At 46.4% G+C, this 16,765-nt stretch overlaps 6 protein-coding genes across 6 annotated transcripts; 1 reads left to right on the plus strand and 5 right to left on the minus strand.

Annotated features, from left to right (window-relative positions):
* Nucleotides 1–9: 9 nt before the first annotated feature.
* On the plus strand, nt 10–1,427 carry TSTA_103690 (mitochondrial translation release factor (RF-1), putative; the record flags this gene model as incomplete). Its single annotated transcript, XM_002486341.1, has 3 exons — nt 10–115; nt 180–349; nt 420–1,427. 3 exons carry the CDS (start codon nt 10–12, stop codon nt 1,425–1,427), a joined length of 1,284 nt encoding a protein of 427 aa, XP_002486386.1.
* TSTA_103700 (mitochondrial tricarboxylate transporter (Ctp), putative) lies at nt 1,297–2,952 on the minus strand. Its single transcript, XM_002486342.1, has 9 exons — nt 2,879–2,952; nt 2,770–2,824; nt 2,677–2,697; nt 2,490–2,621; nt 2,274–2,421; nt 1,956–2,213; nt 1,860–1,895; nt 1,660–1,809; nt 1,297–1,591 (listed from the first exon to the last, which is right to left on the minus strand). Exons 1-9 carry the CDS (start codon nt 2,912–2,914, stop codon nt 1,534–1,536), a joined length of 894 nt encoding a protein of 297 aa, XP_002486387.1. The 5' UTR covers nt 2,915–2,952; the 3' UTR covers nt 1,297–1,533.
* Nucleotides 2,953–3,844: 892 nt separating this feature from the next.
* Nucleotides 3,845–5,621, minus strand: TSTA_103710 (DEAD-box RNA helicase Dhh1/Vad1, putative; the record flags this gene model as incomplete). Its single annotated transcript, XM_002486343.1, has 4 exons — nt 3,845–4,743; nt 4,796–5,392; nt 5,450–5,516; nt 5,578–5,621. The coding sequence occupies 4 exons, from the start codon at nt 5,619–5,621 to the stop codon at nt 3,943–3,945; spliced, it is 1,509 nt and encodes a 502-aa protein (XP_002486388.1). The 3' UTR covers nt 3,845–3,942.
* A 784-nt stretch (nt 5,622–6,405) lies between these two features.
* TSTA_103720 (DNA repair protein Rad18, putative) lies at nt 6,406–10,625 on the minus strand (the record flags this gene model as incomplete). Its single annotated transcript, XM_002486344.1, has 14 exons — nt 6,406–6,517; nt 6,578–6,675; nt 6,732–6,780; nt 6,835–6,974; nt 7,028–7,186; nt 7,251–7,353; nt 7,410–8,066; nt 8,118–8,383; nt 8,433–8,526; nt 8,577–9,136; nt 9,198–9,425; nt 9,477–9,996; nt 10,064–10,482; nt 10,551–10,625. The coding sequence occupies 14 exons, from the start codon at nt 10,623–10,625 to the stop codon at nt 6,466–6,468; spliced, it is 3,420 nt and encodes a 1,139-aa protein (XP_002486389.1). The 3' UTR covers nt 6,406–6,465.
* A 240-nt stretch (nt 10,626–10,865) lies between these two features.
* TSTA_103730 (glutamate carboxypeptidase, putative) lies at nt 10,866–13,108 on the minus strand. The gene is made up of 5 exons (XM_002486345.1): nt 12,713–13,108; nt 12,619–12,650; nt 12,492–12,559; nt 11,318–12,435; nt 10,866–11,245 (listed from the first exon to the last, which is right to left on the minus strand). The coding sequence occupies exons 1-5, from the start codon at nt 12,952–12,954 to the stop codon at nt 11,062–11,064; spliced, it is 1,644 nt and encodes a 547-aa protein (XP_002486390.1). The 5' UTR covers nt 12,955–13,108; the 3' UTR covers nt 10,866–11,061.
* A 21-nt stretch (nt 13,109–13,129) lies between these two features.
* On the minus strand, nt 13,130–16,748 carry TSTA_103740 (cystathionine gamma-synthase, putative; the record flags this gene model as incomplete). Its single annotated transcript, XM_002486346.1, has 6 exons — nt 13,130–14,255; nt 14,752–14,850; nt 14,906–14,948; nt 15,007–15,190; nt 15,258–16,641; nt 16,704–16,748. 6 exons carry the CDS (start codon nt 16,746–16,748, stop codon nt 13,329–13,331), a joined length of 2,682 nt encoding a protein of 893 aa, XP_002486391.1. The 3' UTR covers nt 13,130–13,328.
* Between the last annotated feature and the right edge of the window lie 17 nt (nt 16,749–16,765).

Raw genomic sequence — 16,765 nt, forward strand, 5'->3', positions numbered from 1 at the left:
GGCTGCAGCATGTTTCTCAAAAACATCTCGATATGTACAAGATGTTTGAGGAATTCCAGAGTGCTCCTAGGAGATCAATCTCCTTTGCTACTGCAAAAGAGATTCCAATCATCCGGTATTATCTTGACATTTGCACCTGTCTTACAAAACAGGTATTGACAATTTTGTTTCATATACAGCAACCTCTGAACTCTCAGCTGCGCTACTCAACCGAGCTCGATCAATTGCCAAAGAACATGAAAAGCTCCGGGGAGTCCTCGGAGAGAACTTCGACACCAAAGTCGCAAAACGCATGGGTGAACTGGCGCCTGTCGCTCAAGCCGTAAAAGATTGGGACAAAACACACGAAGTGGGTTATGCCAGAGAAGAAGCCTAAAAACAAATATAGGAAAGCTGACTTCGAGATTTTCGGTACGCAGACCATCACAGAACTAAACTCCTTAATCAACGACCCGGAGACCGACTCCGAATTGAGATCCCTCGCAATCGAAGACCTGGAACAAACCCAAACACAACTGCCCATTGTATCCGAAAAACTCAAATCTGCCCTAATCCCACGACATCCGTTTGCAGCGCTGCCATGTCTTTTGGAGATTAGACCTGGCGCAGGTGGTGATGAAGCTGGACTTTTCGCCTATGAGTTGCTGAGGATGTATCAGTCCTTCTGCTCGCGGAAAGGGTTGCGCACGTCGATTGTGAAGCAGGATATGGAAGAGTCGACTTCGAATGATCGTGTTACCGAGGCGGTTGTCGAAATCGAGACGCCCGGTAGTTATGATATCCTCAGGACGGAAATAGGTGTACACAGGGTACAAAGAGTACCTGCGACAGAGGCCAAGGGGCGCACACATACCAGCGCAGTCAGCGTGATGATTCTACCCAGTTTTCCGGAATCGGGAGCCAACGAGGATAATCTGAACTTTGAGGACCCGAATAGCGATTATTATGTGAATCCGCAAGAAGTGCGATCAGAGAAAATGCGCGCCAGCGGCGCTGGCGGTCAACACGTCAACAAGACCGAATCTGCAATTCGCTTAACACACATTCCCACTGGCCTCACGGTCTCCATGCAAGACTCCCGATCTCAACATGCTAATCGCAAAAAGGCGTGGCAATTACTACGCGCAAAACTCGCCGAAAGAAGACGCGAAGCTCGCGAGGAAGAAATGGTCAAACTTCGTCGAGGCGCCATGGGCGGTGTTGCGAAGATGGGTCGAGGGGATAAAGTGCGCACATATAATTTCAGTCAGAGTCGATGTACCGACCACCGAAGCGGGATCACAGTACATGATTTGGACAGTGTGCTTGATGGTGGCCATGGATTGGAGACTGTTATGGATAGTGTCCGCACATGGCTTGTTGATCGGGATGTACAGATGATGATGATAGAGGAAGCGGAGAAGGAGAATAATTCTCGAAGCTTGTAGATTTTATGACGCTAGTCTTGTATATTAGTAAGATCATAGATGTATAATACATTCTATATTAGTCAATGGGCTGTAAAGACTTGTTGAATATTGGCATTGCTTGGTATTAGATGTATTTTCGTTCAGGGTCCAATTTATCCAACCCTTCCATCGTCTTCTCGTACCTTTCAAACGTAAAAGTATCAGCATCAAAATCAATGACAGCCCAAGTCCATGATGAGGGGATACAAACATGGTAAACACAATTCCTCCGCTCAGAATCAGTCGCGCAAGACGTGGTAATGCTCCAGACCAAAGAGTCAAGACACCCTCGTTTTTGATAATTTGTGAGAAGCACGCGAAACTATTCTTGTAGTTTCTTCTCGCTTCCAGAGATTGCATTCTTCAGTCTTGTTAGCAGAGGTCAGGATAACCTAGGGAACGTCGCCATACCTCGTCTTCACAGTATCAAGTGGTTGTGTGGCATATCTATCAAAACGTAAGCAATCCTGACAATCCTATCTCATATACTGTTCGAGGAGTACTCACACAGTAATGACCCCGGCAGCACCACCAATCGCAAAAGTACTAAGAACACCCAACTTCTCTCCCGGCGCAGCATATCCCTGCACAAACTGCTTAATAGTGGTATAACTCGAGAACCGCACCGCTGAATTCGCGGCTTGTCGTGCTGTAGTCGGTACGAGACCTTGAAGGAAACCTCTTATTCCACGTTCCTGGGCAATGATTTTACTGCCGTGAAGAAAACCTCGCATGCGTGGATTTGCGGATTTGCGGTCGTCAATCCTATACCCTCAGATTCATTAGATTCCTTGCAATATATGTGAGTAAGGTGGTGTATCCCACAGTTGAGTCTTGATACTCTCAAACGGCGTCACGGCGAGAATAGACTCTGTAAACCCGGCACCGAATCCAGCAATGACAGTTCTCGGTCCTGAGATATTCCCATTCTCATCTTGAAGCAGTGTTTTGAATTTATCGAATGCGACGAAGCCTATTTCACCAGAACTGAATCAGCCCGTCTTTCCTCAACAGAAAGAGATGTATAGGAAAGAGACGTACGAATTCCAGCCTTCAACGAATTCCCAATAATCAGTGTCGTACATCCAGCATACCACTGCTTACCGAATGGCGGCCAGGGCAGTTTTCCAGCATCAGGTAATCGGCGATTGAGTTGGGTTCGTGTTTTTGCAACTAGATCGGGTTATCAATATGGCCTGTCATGTGTGGATGAAAGGACTTTGCGCACATTCTGCGGGATATGTTATAGCTATACCAATAATCGCGGCGTTAGCTCAATCTTCAATAAATCATTATTCAAATTATTATGAGAGAATCATACCAACTTCAACAGCTCCGGCTGTAGAGCCCGCAATGATAGAGCGGAAACTACTCGGCTATAAGACGAGGTTAACATTGTTTTGCTCAATTCTGACAAATGATCAAAATACCTTTGGCCGCTGGTCTTGATCTTTGTTAGAAGCCATTGGCTCAAATACAGAGCATGCAAGAATGTACGTTAGGCGGGCAGATGTAAACTTGGTGAAGTTAGCCTAAGATTTTGTTCCGCTGTCGGAGAGCCAACCCCAAGCTACGTAATCGGCCATCTTATACTATTTACAGTACGTACAACAATTACAGCAGCAAGAAACATTTGGAGGGAATATTGTCATTTCTAGATTTGCTAACTAAGTACACGGTCAGGTAAACCTAGACGCCTCCTATTTTATGATTTTGTCTTGTATAAGGGTGTTTTGGGTATTTGGGTATTCGAAGGGAGTGGGTGATGAGGAACTGTGAGATATTGGTCGTTCAAGGGTATTCGTCTCGCGAAGATCGAAAGTCGAACCTACTCGAAAGTAATAAGCGGCCGTTGGCGAATGACGATAACGATGGAAAATGGAAGAAAGCGGTTTGTCGACTAGCAGCGATTTGACAAGTCGGAGATCTGGAACGGTACGCTTCCATGGGAAGAATAGACGACCGAAATCAGACGCCATTGAGTCAAGGGAAGGTGAAAGGTGAGATGAGATAAAAATATGCGATGACAAGACGACGAAATCCTAGACCAAGAGTTACGGTCAAGCCTAGAAGTGACGAATATGAAACGCTCCTCCTGCGAAAATGTTCGGTTCAACACCTCGTGTTTCAGAACAAAACAACGCCTAGAAACACCTGGCTGGAGAACCACGACCTCAAGCCATTACCGTCAACCAAACGCCACCACCGAACGAACGAAACATAAGGAAAGAACAAGTCTCAAATGATGAATGTCAATATCTGAAACACCCCCAGTTCACATCATTTCGCAGCCGAAATGTATCGAACGAAAGAGGTGGAAAGATCAAAACATCTAAACATATGGTACAGACATGGTAATAGAGAAGCGTAACTCATCATGTAGCGGCCATAACAACTTCAACGTAAAATGTTCTCTAGGCTGTAATCAGCTTGTAAGTTAGATTCTGAATCGCGAGAACAACCGATACAAGAAAAACACAACGGCATTTATCAATTAAGAAGCAGGGGTGGGCTGCGGTTTGGTGCCGTCATGAGCATGAGCGTTTTGATATCCACCACCTCGGCGCTGACCTTGACCGCCTCTGCCACGATAGTTTCCTCGTCCGCGGCTTGAGTTGTTGTTGCTGTAGCGGCCACCTGGATGATGGTTGCCCTGGCGGTATCCCTGCTTTTCGCTACGCTGTTGACCCTCTGTGCCAGGCTGAGGTCCAGAAGCGATAGGACGTGGGATAGTGTCTGGAGAGTCGTAGACGTAGAGCTTCTTATCAATGGATTGCGGGATGGGCTGGATTTCGGTGCCTAGCTCCTGCTCAATCTTGTAAAGGTTGAATCGATCATCCCAGTTGATCAAGTTGATTGCCAAACCCAAATGTCCGAAACGTCCAGAACGCCCAATACGATGGAGATACGTTTCAGCATTCTTTGGGAAATCGAAATTGATCACGACATTGACCGCTTGAATATCGATACCACGAGTCAACAAATCGGAACAGACAAGGTTACGGCAAACACCGTTACGGAAGTCGTGGAAAACACGGTTTCGGTTGTGTTGGAGCATTCGGGCATGGGAGTAGAAGCAAGAGTATCCGAGTTCGGTAATCTTCTTTGCCAGCAACTCTACACGGTTTGTTGAGTTGCAGAAGATGATGGACTGGTTTATTTGCAGTTTCGAGAACAGTGTGTTGAGACAATGGACCTTTTGCTTTTCCTCGACAAAGGCGTAGTATTGTGTAATACCACGAAGGGTAAGTTCGTCCATCAAGTTGATTTCATAAGGGTTGCGCATGTGCTTGTCCTAGAATTGCTTGTTAGGACGGCTAGAAAATCATGCTCAAAGGAAAACATACCTTGAAGGATTTAACAATCATAGGGAATGTAGCACTGAAGAGCATAACCTGACGATCCTTGGGGTGGAAAGAGAGGAGCTGTTCAATGACGGGCGTAAATTCAGGAGAAAGGAGCTTATCGGCTTCGTCCATAACAAAGGTAGGGCATTCCGAGAGGTCAGCGACGCCTTTGCTTGCCAGATCAAGAACTCTGCCGGGTGTTCCGACAATGATGTGCACAGTATCATTCAAACGGATAATATCGTCCATTAGCCCAGTACCACCAGTGGTGACCATCACATTGATGCCAAGGTGTTTTCCAAGGGTCTTGCAAACCTGCGAAGTTTGGAGAGCGAGTTCTCGAGTAGGGACGAGGATGAGAGCTTGTGTCTTTGTGCTCTTTGGATTTATGCGTTCTAGAGTAGGGATGATGAATGCTGCGGTCTTTCCAGTACCGTTCTTCGCTCGTGCAAGGATATCGCGTCCCGTCAGCGCCACAGGTATCGTCTCTTCTTGAATGGGGGATGGCTTCTCAAAACCAGCCTCAAAAATTCCCATCATCAACTCCCGCTTGATATAAAAATCTTCGAATTCGAGGCCTTTGGTCGCGGTAACATCCTATTCGCATTAAGATTAGCGCCAGCTTTTTGTTCGTATGGAACCCCTAGTACCAACCTCAGTCTGTGTTCGGTTATCCTTTGCGGGGATCTTCAACTGGTCTTTCCATGATCCTTCCGTTTCCCTATGAAACATCGCTAGTTGAGCAAAAATAATTCATCATAATTAAGCAGTCCAGATCATACCCTAGCTTGGTATTGCTAAGTTGTGATGTTACGGCGTCAACCATTGTGAAAGTGATGGCGGTGGATACGAGTGATAAAGCAAAAGATGAATGGATTTCGTAGGATCGAGTATGAAGTGGCGGGTCGACGAGACTCAATGAGATTCTTCAATGAGCTGATATCCAGGAGGGGGTCAGAGATACTGTATTGTCGAACGTGTAAGCTTGATGGGATCCGTGAATGACGCACGACGTCCACGAGTAGTGAGGGGTCAAACACTCACATTGAATCAGCAGAAATATGCTAGCGAGATGAAAGTCGCAGTGACTGAAAGAAATCTGAATATTGAGTAAAATCTTGTTAAATAGCCAAGTGGTTCGATTTGGCAAGGCGTAGTTGTGATGCACAAGTCCTTGAAGGATTCGGCAAAAAAGAAATACGGAGGTGGTGTGCGCAATCAAGTCTGTCGCTTTTCGTTTGCTGGTTTCTTTCTAGAAATTTCCGAGGCAAACGTCGAAGTAGAATGTTATTTTTTTCGCGGTTTATTTTTCAGTTTCGAGTTGATTTGTTGGTGAGCACGAAAAATGATGAGATACGACTCGAGGGAAGAAGTGAGGTTTTCGTGAAGGGGAGAGTTCACACAAGGAAGAAGGAATTATTGGGGAAAGCTCAAGACTCGGGATTCACCAATCAGCGGCGGCCGTTGGTGGGCGGGGAGAGGACGACTGCCGTTTTGGGATTAATTACCTTTCACTATAAAATAATGTAGATTCAGGAGAATACAGTACGCTATTACTGGAACTACTGTCTTGAATTAGTCATAGTGAATATAGATTTATTGAAGATATGTACAATTCTAGCGACAGTGTCGCTCCGTTGCCCGATTCTAAATATAAATGTCGTAATCCTTCAAGATGCACGAAATGTCAATGTGCTCTGTCCTCTCTCCGGCTCTGCGAGTCTATTCCAAGCCATAGTAGTTAGCATCTGTCGAATACGACCAGAAGAAAGGATGACATACTCTTTGACTCGTACGTCTGGGGCGAGACTGATGTCCGATCTTGATCCAGGAGTGATGAGAATAAACTGGCGACCAATAGATCTTCTGGCAGCCAACATCTAGAAATAGGTAATCAGTAACAAGCTCATCAATTGAATATTGCGATCAAACTTACCAGCATATCTATAGACGATTTCCGGTTGATATGGTCCATGTAAACATCGCTGAAGATATTCATTAGAAACAGGCAGCAAATCCGAGTCTCTTTTGGTACTTACAACTCGTCCAGACAGCGAATTGGCGAACCCATGGCTTCCCACAGTGATAGTAAAAGACAGATCTGCGAGAAAGATTTCTCACCACCTGACAGCGTCTTCGTGCCACGGCCTTTACTATTCTTTGTGATATCAGGTTCGACCTATAACAAACTGTTAGTGGAACCGAGAAAAGAAGAGAATAAGAATGTCATACCTGAAGGTCTAACAGCTTAGCGTCATGATCCATGAGGAGTCGACCACGGAAGCTTCTTTCACTGAGCAAATATGTAAATTGAGCTTTGGCACGAGACGATATATGAGCCCTAAAGTTCTTCCATCGCTCACGCCGGTAGTTAACTGTTCGTTTAAGCTCCTACATTTCGACGAAGAGTCAGCAAATATATCCTGGATCTATCCGGAGGCATCAATACTCTCACCTTCTCCGCCTTTTCGTTTTCCGCGAACACTGCCTCGGCAGTCTTAAGAGCCTTACTTGCCTTGACCAACTCAGCCGCGATCTCTTCACGCGAAGCGCCCATCCTAAAACTCGAATTAGAATAATTTTAAGCATTTCATAAATAGTATTTGTGACTCACTGTTTGTCATAACGCTCAATATCTTTTTGAATCTTGTCCAACTTCCTGTCTAGACTCTCCGGCGTCTCGCCTTCATCCACTGGAACTCGAGGAGAAATCAGACTGGCCTGCTCAATGTACCGAGTAACACGAGTATCAAGATCTCCCTTGTCTGCCATCCTCGCCTCACGTTCCTGTTTCAAATCGTTGACGCGTTCATATGCTTGGTTTTTGTCTGCCAATACAGCTCGTCTCTGTTCGTCAACTTTGATGCGTTCCTGCTCGGCAATGCGGACATTTTCCTGGAGAGGTCTGATCTCAGCATCTTTCGCGGACATTGCCTTTCTTTGTCTCTTTAATTCATCCGTGATGGTATCAATGGCTGCTTTGGCATCATCCAAAGAGTTGATGGCCACCTTCTGTTCGCCCTCCCTCTCGTTGAGGGTATTTTGCAGCGTCTCTAAACGCCCGTCTACTACCTGATCCTTTTCGAGAGCGTCTTCAAGTGCATCGGTTGCATCTGAGATTCGCTGCGCTTCTATTCTCAGCTCGTTCTCCATCGCTTTGTGTTCTGCCAGTGCGTCTTTGCATCGCTGCAACTCGGCCTGGGATGTTGAAACTTTTGATTGCAGTTCGTTCAATTCTCTTTTGAGTGCTTGTATATTGTCTTGCTGAAGTCTAAAATAGTGTTACGGAAAGTTTCGATGTTTGTGAAATTGGAGGACATACCTAATTTGAGAGTCGATGTCCGATCTCATACGCGGTCGACCGGTAAAAGGAGCAATAGGGGCTTGACTAGGCTCGCCTGTGCGACCATAAGATAGAGTAACACCTCGACGTCGATCTCTAGCGTCAATACATAGACAACGTCTGACGTTTCTCACGCGCCCTCCTTCGAAAAGAATCTTAGATGCCTCTTCGACATTCTCAATTAGCACTATCTGTTCAATTGCATGATTGATGATTAGCTGCCGACGAACGATATCCTCATCGATCTAGACACGAGTCAGTGTCAAATAACAGAACTAACATTGCATGATTTACCTCAAGAACGCTTAGTATAGTATCAAAACGCGGGTCAGGCTCGTTTGCCGACGTGTCGATAGTACCGTTGCTTCCGATGAGAATAGGCATAACACTAGTAGATGATTAGAAATGTCCCAAGGCCGGAAAGAAGTACGAACATACCATTGGACTTTTTGCATGGTCTGCATGAGTATATTCATATCTCGTTTTGATGTGACAATGAAACTGTTGAGCGTGTTGTTCAAGGACTGTTCTATGACTGCAGACCACTCTGGTTTCTTGAGCCTGACATGATGACCCACGGGCCCAATTGGCCGCTGATTGAACGACTTCTCCCGAGCAATTGCATTCAGAAGTTGTGGCATCTTCTCAGAGAAGCCCGAGTTTGTCTGTCCACGGTCTCTGGAGAGTGACCGAAGCAAGTTTTCTGCCTGCTCAATTTCTTTCTTCTGTTTCTGCACGGGAGCAACAGCCTGCTTTACGTTCTGCTCAGCAACGTGAATTGCCTCCTGCAAAGCTCTTGAACCTCCCTGGTGTTGTGTGAGTCTCTGGTCGGCTTCTTCGGCTTCCGCCCTTCGCTGCACGATTTCTTCCCTTCGCCGCGCAAAATCACCACCGGCAATGTCTGCGAGGCGCCTATTCTCTTCGGCTATGTGTTGTTTCAGATCCTCTATCTGTGAATCAAGAGTTTTTACGGATTCGTGAATCCGACGTTGCTCGGCCTATTAATGATTGTTAATTGATCATACCATATAGTAGAGCACAGTGATGAGGCAAACTTACTCTGACATTGTGGTGTTCGGCCATCTCCTTCGCATTGGCCTCCTTCAGCACATTCCTTTCCTCCTCCGCTTTACTTAATGCTTCTTTTGTGTTGTTCAGAAGCTCAGTCGCGGTTTCGAGCTCACGCTGAGCTTCTTCATATTTTCTATCAAAGATAGCAGTCTCAGATTCCGCAAAGGCTATTTGGCCGTCTAGTTTAGCGACTTCCTCCTGGATCTCGTCCCGAATCTATAATATCGTGAATTTCAAGCACTCGTACCATCTTCAAATATGACTTACCCTCTCTTGCTCCTCCACTTGTGCCCAAGCCATTTGTGATCGAAGCTTTTTGATTCGTTGCCTAAGTGTAGCGCGCTGGTCGGAAAGCTCCATTCTGCGCTGCGCCCTTTCCTTAGCCGCTCGAAGTACCTTCAAATCTTCTTTTCTGGAATCAAGCATCTCTTTGATCGCATCCACAGATTCTTCAATAAGGCGATAATCGTTATCCAGCTGTTCGAGCTGAACTCCCTTCACAAAGAATTTGTACTTCTCCGCAGGGCTAGATGAGCTTAAGAATTGACGAGCCATATCCTGCGAAAGCACATTCATAGGATTGTCGATTTGCAGATTGAAGTAATCCGTGATAGAGTCGAGGTCCGCCTTTTTCGTTGACATTATTTTACCCGATTCATTCTTGATTTTGAAGCCGCTTGTTCCGCTTTTGGAGAATGATCGTTCCACGATGATGGATTTGCCATATTCGTTGGGCATGTAAGCGCCGTCGCCTTGGTTCTTGATACGAACAATGATAGTCGCAGACCTAGATATCGCGTAAGCCAATAATCCTCTGAGATATCAACATCAAGCATAGTCGAAAGTAAACTCACTCTTTGCCTTCTTTGATAAAACTCTTAAGACTCTGTCCTCGATTCGTCACAGACGCCTTAGCGCCCAAACATAACGTAAGCGCAGTCAAAATCGCACTCTTCCCACTTCCATTCTTGCCAACAATGAAGTTGATAAGCGGTCCCAAATCCACGGAAAAGTGCTCATGACACATAAAATTGAAACAATCCACGCGCTCAATAATTCCACAATCAGCGGGTATATTCGGTTCATCGCCGTGATGTTTGTCACGAATGAATTGCGTCTGCTGTTGTTCGAGGGTATCTTCATCTTCCAGGTCGACTTCATCAAAGGGGGCCTCGGTCTCTTCTCGGTCTCTCGCTTCACTTTGATCGGTTATTACACTTCCATCACTCTTTCCAGAGATTGAGATGCTATCAGACGTGCGGCGCCGCTTACTCTGTGATTTTCAACAATGCTGTTAGTATTCATTTATCTTCACAAAAATCGCGGTGGGGGAGCGATTACAGGAGTCGCGTTTGAACTATTACTGCTTGCATCGTCCTCATCGGAGTCTGCCTGTGTGCGCTTGTGTGGTGCCATATTTTCCAGACAGAGACATATCCTGATAAAAGCGGGCCGTAGGCTGTGTTGCGCAAATAGATTTGGCACTCATCCCATGTCTCACGGACTCGAAGTTCAACCCAACACGCGACTGGTCGCGTAAATTGCGGCTCGCGGCGTCACGTGGAGCGGATCTTTGAGCGTTCGGCGAGTTCCCCGTTTCGCCCCTCCATTGTATTCAGTTCTGTTCTTCTACTGCAGTATTACTACGTCCACACACGATGTTTGATAAGTTCATTGCAATCTTAATACATGATTATGGTCACTTTATGCTGCTCAGCGACCTTATATAAAGGAATGGAACCCGACTGACTCCAGGAGCAGCGATATGCAACTCCGAGTCTCATCTGACTACGCAGAACGAAACAACTGCAGCTTACTGAGTCTTACTCGTATCCAATTCATGGTTCCTCAGTTAAGCATTGATAGGCTCCTCTGCGACGTAGTGCAGGTAAGCACCGAGCAACTTGGTGCCTTGAATATAGTTGCCCTTGTCAAGTTTCTCGTTGATGGAGTGAGCAGCATCCGTAGAGCTTCCCATTGGCAACAACAGAACGTTCTTTCCGGTGGCTTGTTCGAATGTCAATGTGACAGGGATACTATTTCGCCATACGTGTTAGATAATCTCTCCATGTCGAGGGTTGTTCATAAGGTCATCAGAGGTCACGTACCTGCCACCCTCACGGGTCATATCTGGCTCTACACCGAAGACTTGCTGGACTGCCTTACCAGCAGCGGTAAAGTTCCAGTGTTGGGGACTAGCCACCCACCACTTACCATCATGCATCAATGACACATCCAGCGTGTTCTTGCTTCCGAGTTTAGCAAACTCGCTGTTGATGTAGTCCTTCACTAGCCGCGTCACATCCTCGCTTTCCATGTCTGGCACGGTTCTGATCGAGAATTTTCCAGTGACCTTGGCTGGAATGACGGTCTTTGCACCAGGCGCTGAGAAGGCACCCTCGACACCGTGAATAGAGAGAGATGGGTAGCGCCATCTAGCCATGAGTGTCCTCTCCTTGGTAGCATGAATGCTGGTTTTGCTGCCTAGAGATTCGTGAAGATCATCCATGGAGTAGGCGATTCCAGGGTACAGTTTTTCTTCCTCGGCAGTGACAGGGGCCACGAGGTCCATCAAACCGGGGATCAGAATGTTGCCCTTGGAGTCAACGAGTTTCGACAAGACTGTCACAAGATCAGTCATGGGTTCATGAGCAGAACCACCAAATACTCCACTGTGCAAATCTTGGCCGGGGCCAGAAATGGTGATGGAGTAGTAGTTGCAGCCTCTCAAACCATAAGTGAGACACGGCTTCTCAGTTCCCAACCAGTAGTTGTCAGAGATGCAAACTGCATCAGTGTCCTTGAAGAAAGCCTTGGCTTCGGCTTGAATGAAGTCGTCCAAACCCTCAGATCCATACTCTTCCATACCCTCGAAACAGCAGAGCAGGTTAACTGGGAATTCGATTCCAGCTTTCTTGTGAGCTTCAATGACGTTCAACCATCCAAGAACAGGACCCTTGTCGTCTGTGCTGCCTCGTCCATACATTCTGCCTTTCTCGTCGATTGTCAACTCGAAAGGTTCCGTTGCCCATCCATCTTCTTTCAATGCTGGTTGAACATCGTAGTGGCCATAGACTAGGATTGTTCGCTTGTTGGGGTCATTTCCGTAACGAGCAATGACTACAGGGGGCAAGGCAAGATGCTCTTTTCCTGGCTGTTTGCCGAGTGGGCGCTGGTGGACTTCGGCACCAAGGTTTTCCAATTCCGTTGCGAGGAATTGTCCCATCTAACAGCTCTCTTGTCAGCTTCTGTAGCCCATCGCTTTTTATCTCGCGAATATACCTTGAAGACATCTGGACGGTGCTCATCGGCAGCAGAAACAGATGGGATAGCAACAGCTTTTCGGAGTCCTTTCCCAGCAGCCATGTTAGTAAAAATACAAAAAATATCTGGGATAACACCAACGTACGGTCAATGAACGAATCGGAGAGGTCATCGACCCTAGATACAGATAATCAGCAAGACACAGACAATGAAAACAAGTGCGAATAGAGATAACATGCTGCTTGAAAAAAGGCTCCAATTGAGGCGCCATCTTGGGATCACTGATATGTCCGTAGTAAAATCGACGGCTAAGATGCGGTTTCAAAGATATGCGAGGAGTCAGTGAGCCTAATCGATGCTTGTGTAGGCAACTCCTCAAGCTGCTGGTAGTGAAGAAAGGTGTCGTTGTCGAGCATTTACTCGCAGTGAAAGAAAGATGCTTGAGGGGCAGAGCGGGGGGCATTATTATCTTTGGTTGCATCTAATTGAGTCGCGGAACTTGCTTGAGCGGCCAGCGTCGGCTGGATTATTAAGGTGTCGAGGTGTCATTGGCGAATTGGGCGATAAGCCTCGTGACACAATACGACTCTGATTTTGAGATTGATTCTACAAAATATAAAGATCAGATGTCTTAGCTATATCAAGATACTCCTGGTACTTGAAATATGTGGAATGAAGTGAATTTTGGTAGTCTCTCAAATAATAAAGTTACACTGAAAAATTCTATGATAATACATGATGAGTATAAGAACAGTCTCAAGCAAAACCCCTTTACTCGCCTCGGGTTTAAAAATGCAGAATCTGTATGTTTTCTGCGGCGCTGTCCTTTCTGAAGCTGAATGCATCACTTTCTCCTTATTCATCCTTAGCCCAGGCCTCCTTTCTAAGTTCCCGGTCCTCCCTGGCCATGCGCCGCTTAGCACCCCATCTCGACTTCACAGCTTCCAACACCTTCTTGTGGATCTCTTGCTTCTGCTCTTGTGGAATAGGTTCACAGACCATATTGATAAACCGGGCAGAGCAGTCAAATTTCCTCGCAAGCTTCCAACGACTCCACTCGACCGGGTCTGACATACGTAGTCTCCTGATCTCTTTAACATCCTCCACCGTTAAATGATATTTCTGCCTTTTGGGGGCAGTCGTTGCCCAGGGAAGTTCCTCAGGTAAAATGATTTGTGTCGGTTCGGGTTGGACAAGATTTCTTCGAATATCAGATTTCGGAAGGAATATATTGGGCGTGTGGGTGGCATCCGGTGCGCTCGAGGGAGGGTTGAATATGATGCTATCAAGCTTTCCTTGCGTTGGTTCAAAGGAAGCGTCTGGTTTCACACGGAGTCGTTGTTTTGTGCGCCGGTAAGTGGATTGGTATCGTCTCCCTGATATCGAAGCCAGTTCACACCAGGACGGCAGCAAGAAAGGGAGAGAAACGAGAGATTGCCGAGCGGCACTGAGAGAGGACTGCATTTTCTTTTCGAGCGTATTAATTGCCAATTGAACTATTTGTTCAATTGCAATGTTGCAGTAGGAAGTGAGTGGTGTTGAATGATCCGGATACGCAAATTTGAGACCTCCGAGATTCAAGGGACCGAGGATGGGACTATGCCATTCCCCAGAAAGAAAAAAAACAAGCGCAATCTTTTGAGAAAGAGGAACAGAATCGAATTGAAAGAAGTGAGTGGGTAACCACCAGGAGGTCGTGTTGAAATGCCTAGTCGATACCACTGGACTGATGAATGTCTTCTGAGCTGTTGATCCAAAAAATCCCGGACGGGCGCGTAGCCGCTAGTATGTCACGTGACGTGCCTCCCGTCATTGGATCCCCTTGCCCTGACTATGCCGACTACGGTTTGATATGGCTTCGGCTCCGACTAATGGCACACGATATTTATTTTATCCAGATCATATTTTGGCTCTACGTACTGGTCTAAATAGAAAAGTTCCAGTACTGTTAACAGAATAGTGAATACTGATCGTCAGCTATCGAGGTCTAAGGACCGAATTGTTGGCATGTCGACGTTTGAGCGATATTGAAAGATTAAGATCCATTCATACAATACAGAAGATAGCTCTTAAGGATCATGAAGTCGCAACAAGGCACAGTGTGCATCATGCAACATCACTAAATATAAATTGAAGCCCATACAATAGACCCTGTGGTCATCGCTTCGTTCGTTGGGGTCGTACTTCGATATTCATGATCCAATTCACAAACTCTGCAGTAGAGTAGAATGATGTCCTCAATCGATGTACGTAGAACCTAAGTGGAATTTTGTTTGACCGCATCCAAAGCACGCTGGAAGCAACCACCGAGGTCTTCAGGGTCTTCCAGCCCGACACTGACGCGGACTAAATCGAATGGGACGTCGAAAGAAGAAGCCTAAGAGGAATGTCAGCGTACAAGATCAATATTGTCCAGAGCGATCGTGACTTACCCAATCGGCCTCGCCATAATGAGCTAACAATGTGTACGGACAGCTGCAACAGATTTGATTAGTCTAAGGGTCCAGTCTCATTTGGCAGGTTATATGCCTACCTCAAAGTAAAATTAGTCCCAAGACTGGGCCCTTTCATAACTTCGAGCGCATCAAAGAATGTGATGGCATCTTTCGTTGTGTGAAATGTAATAGAGAACAAACCACCATAACCTCCTGTTGGATGCCGTAAGGCGTCATAAAACTGTCTCGTAGAGCTGTATTTCGGGTAATGAACTTCCTTCACTGCAAGTTCTCTATGTCAGCATCCACAATCCGAGTCTGTAGGAGTGGAGATTTCAGTCTCACGTACCAAGCGGAGACACTTTCAAAATCTCAGTAACAAATTCTGTAGTTTTATTGATCTTTTCGATCCTAGATATGAAATCGCGGCTATTCCTCTCAAGAAAGACAGCGTCTTCAGCCCAGACGTTGTCTTCGTAATCTGTTGTGAATGCGTTTTTCAATAATTTGTAATGACGGCCCTGGGGATTAAGCACCACACTGCCCCCCATGACGTTGCTGTCGCCGCTAAAGATCTTGGACAAACTGCTAGCGACGACATCCGCATGCTGCAAGACGTTCACGTTGATAAAACTACCAATTGTCTCGTCTACCACAACGTAGAAATTGTACTTCTTTGCCAGCCCACTGATCCGCTTGAGATCAGGAGACTTCAACAACGGATTTCCAGGGAACTCTGTGAATAATGCGAGGAACCTCTCCCCTTTCTCTAGACGATTTTCAAGATCTTGTAGATCTTCTGATGATCCATGGCCGTAAAATAAGCAGCCGGGGCCCCATTTCTCGAGGATCTTCAGTGTATCAGTGTATGGAAATCCGAAGCATATACTTTTCAAAGAGCCTTTGGCATTCAGAAGGGTCCGATGAGTGTTAAAAATAGAACTCATGCCTGTAGGGTATAGGAAAACATCTTCTTCTGTCAAGCCCGCAATGCGACCACTTGAAGCTTCGCTTTCTAGGGCTTCCTGAAGGTCGACGTTGGCGGTGAGACAGCCGGCAATTCGTCTTCGCATCGCCCTTTTCGCATTTTGCGCCAATGTTGCACTCAGATTGCGACCGAACCGTTCTTCAACGAACGCCGAGAATTCTTGCCCATCAGATGATTCGGTTGCCTTTGAAGCGTGTTCATGTTCTTTGGGTGTTGGGGTCCGCTGTTGATATCGTCTCGGTCCTTTGGAAAAGATGGATGGTTTCCCGTCCGGTCCTATAGAAGTGTCCTCCACGAGGTAACCATCTTGTAAAGCGCTTGAGCAGAATTCACTGCGCCGACTTTGCACACCATCTCCAGTATGTTGCCAGACTTGTTTAGCAATTGGTGCGTATTCTTTTGGGTAGATCACGCCGAACAGCTTGGAGTTAACATGGGATCGAATATCGGAATCGGCTTTTGGGGACGGTACGAATCCAACGATACGGATTTTAGAAGACTCCTCAGGTGGTATCCTTGCAACTACAAAGTTTCGACATATCGTAGCGGTTCGCAATGAAGGGAAAAGTGTCGCAGCTTCGAGGTCGGCATTACCACAACGGCGCAGTACTTCTTGGGCCAGCGATTGAATGAGAGGATGAACGAAGAACCTGGGATATCCACATTGCATGCGGCTTATAACCCAGTCTTGCCCTTCTTCGTATCCAACATTACTCTTCCATGTGGGAAGAGAGACACTGATCGCCTGTATTTGCGCGTTAAGTGAGTTCGTAGCAAACAGAGACGATGAGCGGGGTGTACACATACATGATCAGTGTTTGGAGGTACGGTACCTCCTACTGCCTGGAGCATGGTGTATTAGTCTTATA

Source organism: Talaromyces stipitatus, genomic scaffold, assembly GCF_000003125.1.
Source record: "Talaromyces stipitatus ATCC 10500 scf_1105507295511 genomic scaffold, whole genome shotgun sequence".
Taxonomy (NCBI): domain Eukaryota; kingdom Fungi; phylum Ascomycota; class Eurotiomycetes; order Eurotiales; family Trichocomaceae; genus Talaromyces; species Talaromyces stipitatus.